This window comes from Notothenia coriiceps, unplaced genomic scaffold (assembly GCF_000735185.1).
Source record: "Notothenia coriiceps isolate Sejong01 unplaced genomic scaffold, NC01 NC01_scaffold00014117, whole genome shotgun sequence".
In the NCBI taxonomy this organism is placed as follows: Eukaryota; Metazoa; Chordata; class Actinopteri; order Perciformes; family Nototheniidae; genus Notothenia; species Notothenia coriiceps.
Window position 1 is genome coordinate 1 of NW_011346818.1, and position 4,749 is coordinate 4,749.

Here is a 4,749-nt window from a genome sequence, read left to right on the forward strand (position 1 = left end):
AAAGTAGCAAAACATTGAAATACTTAAATAAAGTACAAGTATCTCAAAATTGTGCCCAAGTATAGTACTTGTTGAGTTTATGAACTTAGTTACTTTACACCAGTGGCTATAAAGATAGAAAGACTAAGCCTTGCACAGAGGCATGAAAATACATTTTCAAAATGCTCAACAGTGCTGCCAAAATTATAAACTGACTGCTACACAATTAAAATAAATGCTTTTATATATTTATATTAGATGTGACTCTTTGGCATTTCTGTTATTATTAACTGCTTTAGTTGTTCTGACTGCTAAAATCCTCTGTTATTCCTCATTTTAAAGCCGATATATCGTGGGGTGGGGGAGCCGGGGGCTCGGATCCTTGTCACCTTTTTCATACCTGATGAGTTTGCATCCCTGCTGATAATCCATCATTCCATTTTTGTCAAAAACTGAGATTTCATATTAGCTGCTATGAGAGCTACAACCCAGCTTCCGGTTTTGGGCAAACTGCGTGCGCATCACTCTCCCTCCTCAATGGAAATGTTTAGATGAACGTCCCCTCGATTCTATTGGCTCTAACGGTTAAAAAGAGATGTCAATCATCAAAATCGACCAATGGGTTCCAGAGATATGGAAAGTCCACCCAAATGACCCCAGAAGTGTGTTATTTTTTCTAAACCTCTCTAAAAAGGTCAAACTTCACTCGTTTTGCATCAATCTTGATACAGGGTACTTATTATACAGTATGTTATAGTTTGGATTCCTAAAGCTTTTAGTTTACCATCCCATCATTCAAGGGTGGTTTTCACTATAAGTAATGTTTTCTTTTTGGACCGACACTATAATTTACATTTTTTTTACTATGTTCAATCTGAATTTACTTTAAAATAAAAACATCTATATTGATTCTGACTTTTCTACATCCAACTCACAGATGTAACCTTGCTTTGAGAAAAAAGATGATTAATTTACCCCTTTTAGAAGGGAAGATATGGTCATTTGTTCTGGGAATGTCATTTTCGAGCCTGAGACCTGAAAAACAGGCTCGGGGCTCAACAGGTTAATTGAATGCACTACATTGATTGAATATAAAATGGTTCCCGATTGTCCTTTTTTTAAATCATCGAAAGCTTGTGAATATAAAGAAGAAAATATCAAGGGCTTGAACGTTTTTGAAAATAGACCAAAACAGACACGTTGAAAGTGCTTACATATATATATTTTGTGCAAGATTAAAAATGTTTTTTTTTTACTAACGTTGATCATTTTTAAAATACTTTTACACTGTCTTCATGTCTCTGCAATAGCTTGATTGTTTTCTACAAGAGCTGTCTCAAAAAATTCTCAACTATAATTCACTTTGATGCGATTCTCAAACTTTGCTGTTTTTGGTTCCTAAATGGAGGGAAATTAAGCAGAAAGACTTTGAATTTGAGGGTTAAGAAGCTGTGGGAACCCAACAATGTAATAATCTGTGTATTTTTGACAACAGGAGTATGTGCTGCAGGAGGACGGCACCATCACTCCTCTGAACAACGTGCAGAACTACGTGCTGAGTGAGCAGCAGGCGGGGGAGATCCTGGCGCAGGTACCTGGGGAACGTTAACAGAAAGCCACAGAGGAATTCAATCAGAAAGGGGTTTGAAGGTCATTTCTGTGTGTTTTCCAGGTTCTCGCTCAGCAGCAGCTGCAACAGCAGACACGTCAGCCTGTCTTCAAACCTGCGGCCCCCTCCCGCTCCACCCTGTTGCCCCCGGTGACGGCGGCCCCCGGCTCTGCCACCATGCACCTGCAGATCCTCACTGCTCAGGCTCTGGCAGATAACTCCTCCTCGCCCAGCCAGCGCCGCTCCAAGCTGCCCCCCCTGCTGCCTGCGCTGGGCCGGGGTTCCTCGGGGGTCCTGGAGAACGGGGTGCAGAGACTGGAGTTAAGGTTGGCCCCCAGCGTGAGGGAGGAGCAGCAGGCCACAGAGGTGCTGGTCATCCACCCGTATGAGTGCTCAGAATGCTCCCTTCTCTTCCAGACGCCGGAGGACTTCCTCCAGCACCAGGGGGAGCACTTCCTGTGTCAGGACAAAGAGAGCGGGGAGCCAGGCGTCATGAGCGGCTTCGAGGAGGTGCGGGGGAGGGAAGAGGCGACGGAGAAGGTGGAGGACATTAGGATCAGAGTGGCAGAGAAGAAAGCCGCAGTCTGGGCCAAGCCCCAACAGTGTGAACTCTGCAGCCGCACGTTCACCTCCGTCAACAGGCTGGCGGCTCACAGGCGCGTGCACGAGCAGGGCACGCACGAGTGCCCCGAGTGCGGCAAGGTGTTCAAGAAGGCCACCTCCATGCAGACACACATGCGCACACACTCGGGCGTGGCAAGGTATCTGTGTGTGGACTGTGGCACCGGCTTCACCACTGAGATGACTCTGATCATGCACAGGTAAGATATATCTACTGATCTCTGCTATGGATCAAGGCTGGACTGAAGTGCTTGAATCTTAAAAGCTTTATTCTTAAAACCTTATATTTAATCACTTCTGTTTTATCTTGCAGGAAGTCCCACATTGCAGACCCCCTCCACAAGTGTCAGTTCTGCAACAAAACCTTCACCAACATGACCAAGTACCTCTACCACCGCAGAACCCACCTCAACCGCGACTCCGCCCTCACACCAGCCCCCATTCACCGCAATTCAGCTGACACACCAGCCCCTACCTCCACGGTAGTAACATAAGCAGACGCCCCTCCAAATTAGTTCACAACCTCAGAGTAACAACAGCATTTCATTTTACTTATGCTTGTTATTTTCTGTAGGTCTTGGCTCCAAGAAGAGTGTCTCTCTCTACCCTCGCCATCCTACAGAGGGCGAGAGAGAAGAACTCACACACTACTGAGCTGAAGGTCAACATACTGACTTCTCACAAGGAGGAAGAGATGGGTACACCTGGACAAGATCCAGAAATGACAGGAGGGGAAGGGGAGCAGCAGGGGGAAGACATTGAAATGGAGGTGTCTGCCCCACCTAAAGGCACCACCATCGAGCCCCAGCAGGAGAAGTCTGTCACTAACTCTGCCCCCCTGGGTGACACCGGAGGAGGCGTCAAAGCTATTGTCTCTCCACCTGCCTCATCAGACAAAACCTCTTTCTCCTGTCGTACTTGCTCCAAGACCTTCCCCTCCCAGCTGCAGCTCGTTCACCATCGCCGCAAGACCCACGTCACCGAGCGCAGCTTCATGTGTGGCATCTGCGGAAAGACTTTTAAGAAGCAGATCCATGTGCGCAACCACATCCGCACCCACACCGGGGAGCGGCCCTTCCAGTGCTCCGACTGCGGGAAAACATTCTCGTCTCTCGCCAACCTCACCAGGCACACACTCATCCACTCGGGCGTGCGTCCGTACCGCTGCGACGTCTGCCACCGCTCCTTCTCCCAGTCGTCCAACCTCCGTCAGCACAGCCTGCTGCACTCCAGCGCTGCCACGCTCTGCTGCCCCGACTGCCCCGCCACCTTCCGCTGGCCCACTAAGTTAGCTGCTCATCGCTACACCCAACACCAGGGGTCTCCGGCGCCTTTCCCGTGTCCCCACTGCGAGGCCGGCTTCCTGACCCGGAGACAGAGAGAGGGACACTTTCTGGAGCTGCACCCCACCCTGGTGCAGCCCGGTACGGGGACAGAAGAGGACAAAGAAACAGAAGCAGTGGCGGGGAAAGATCTGAGCTCAAAGCCCTCCACCTCAGCAGAGACAGAATCAGGGGATTCAAGCGGTCTCTCGCGTGGGGGTTTAGACTGTAATATTTGTGGGAAGAAGCTCAATTCTCCAGCCAACCTGCGACTCCACAGACTGAGTCACTTCTCTTTGGGCCCCGGGCGAACGCGCTGCGCCACAGGGAAGAGAACCAAAGCCCACCAGTGTCCCATCTGTGGAAAACTGTTCGTGTCTTCCTCGGGAGTCGCACTTCACCAGAGGGTCCACACCGGGGAGCGGCCCTTCCCCTGCCAAGAGTGCGGCAAGCGCTTCCGTCAGAACACACACCTGCGGGAGCACCTGCGCACACACTCGGGCGAGCGTCCGTTCCGCTGTGAGGTGTGTGGGAAGGGCTTCATCCAGAGCATGCACCTGGCGGAGCACCGGCGCACACACACGGGCGAGCGGCCACACGTCTGCCCGCTGTGTGGCAAAGCCTTCAAGACCTTCTCCAACCTGAGGAACCACAAGAAGACGCACGCCCGGCAGCAGAGGCTGGACGAAGCGGCCGTCGCCATGGAGACCAACTCTGCTGTGGCCGTGGTCGACCCGGCGACGGTGGAGCTGGCTAACGGGCAGCCGCAGATCATCCAGATACAGACCTCAGATCTGCAGCAGGTCAGAATGAACATCCTACTTTGAAATCTCTGGGAAAAAAAGCCATTTCGTTTTTTCTGGTTAACCATTAAAGGAGTAGCTAACCCACAAAATTACTAGTGGTATAGGTTTCTGGAAAAAGGCCTCAGAGGTTTAACAAGTATACCAAAACTGGCTATTTTAAAGCTCCTGTCTTTTAAACTCGATCAGTACATTCAAATGTTATCCTCATTTATCCAGTCATACGCTCACTTCTTCTTGAACATCCTACTCTCATATCTCTGACAAAAACATAAAACTTTCATCAGAAAAGCAAGTCATTAGCTACCATATGGGCCAAGTTTAGTTCTATTAAAGCGCATGTGTCAAACTCAAGGCCCGGGGGCCAAATCAGGCCCTTGGTGGATTTAATTTCGGCCCGCAGGATAATTTCTAA

The 4,749-nt window shown here is 49.6% G+C and overlaps 1 protein-coding gene across 1 annotated transcript; it reads left to right on the forward strand.

Annotated features, from left to right (window-relative positions):
* Positions 1-1,474: 1,474 nt before the first annotated feature.
* On the forward strand, positions 1,475-4,334 carry znf526 (zinc finger protein 526; the record flags this gene model as incomplete). Its single annotated transcript, XM_010774513.1, has 4 exons — positions 1,475-1,570; positions 1,652-2,409; positions 2,523-2,691; positions 2,784-4,334. Coding segments are annotated over 4 exons (2,574 nt in total), but the record flags the coding sequence as incomplete, so codon positions are not given.
* Positions 4,335-4,749: the final 415 nt, after the last annotated feature.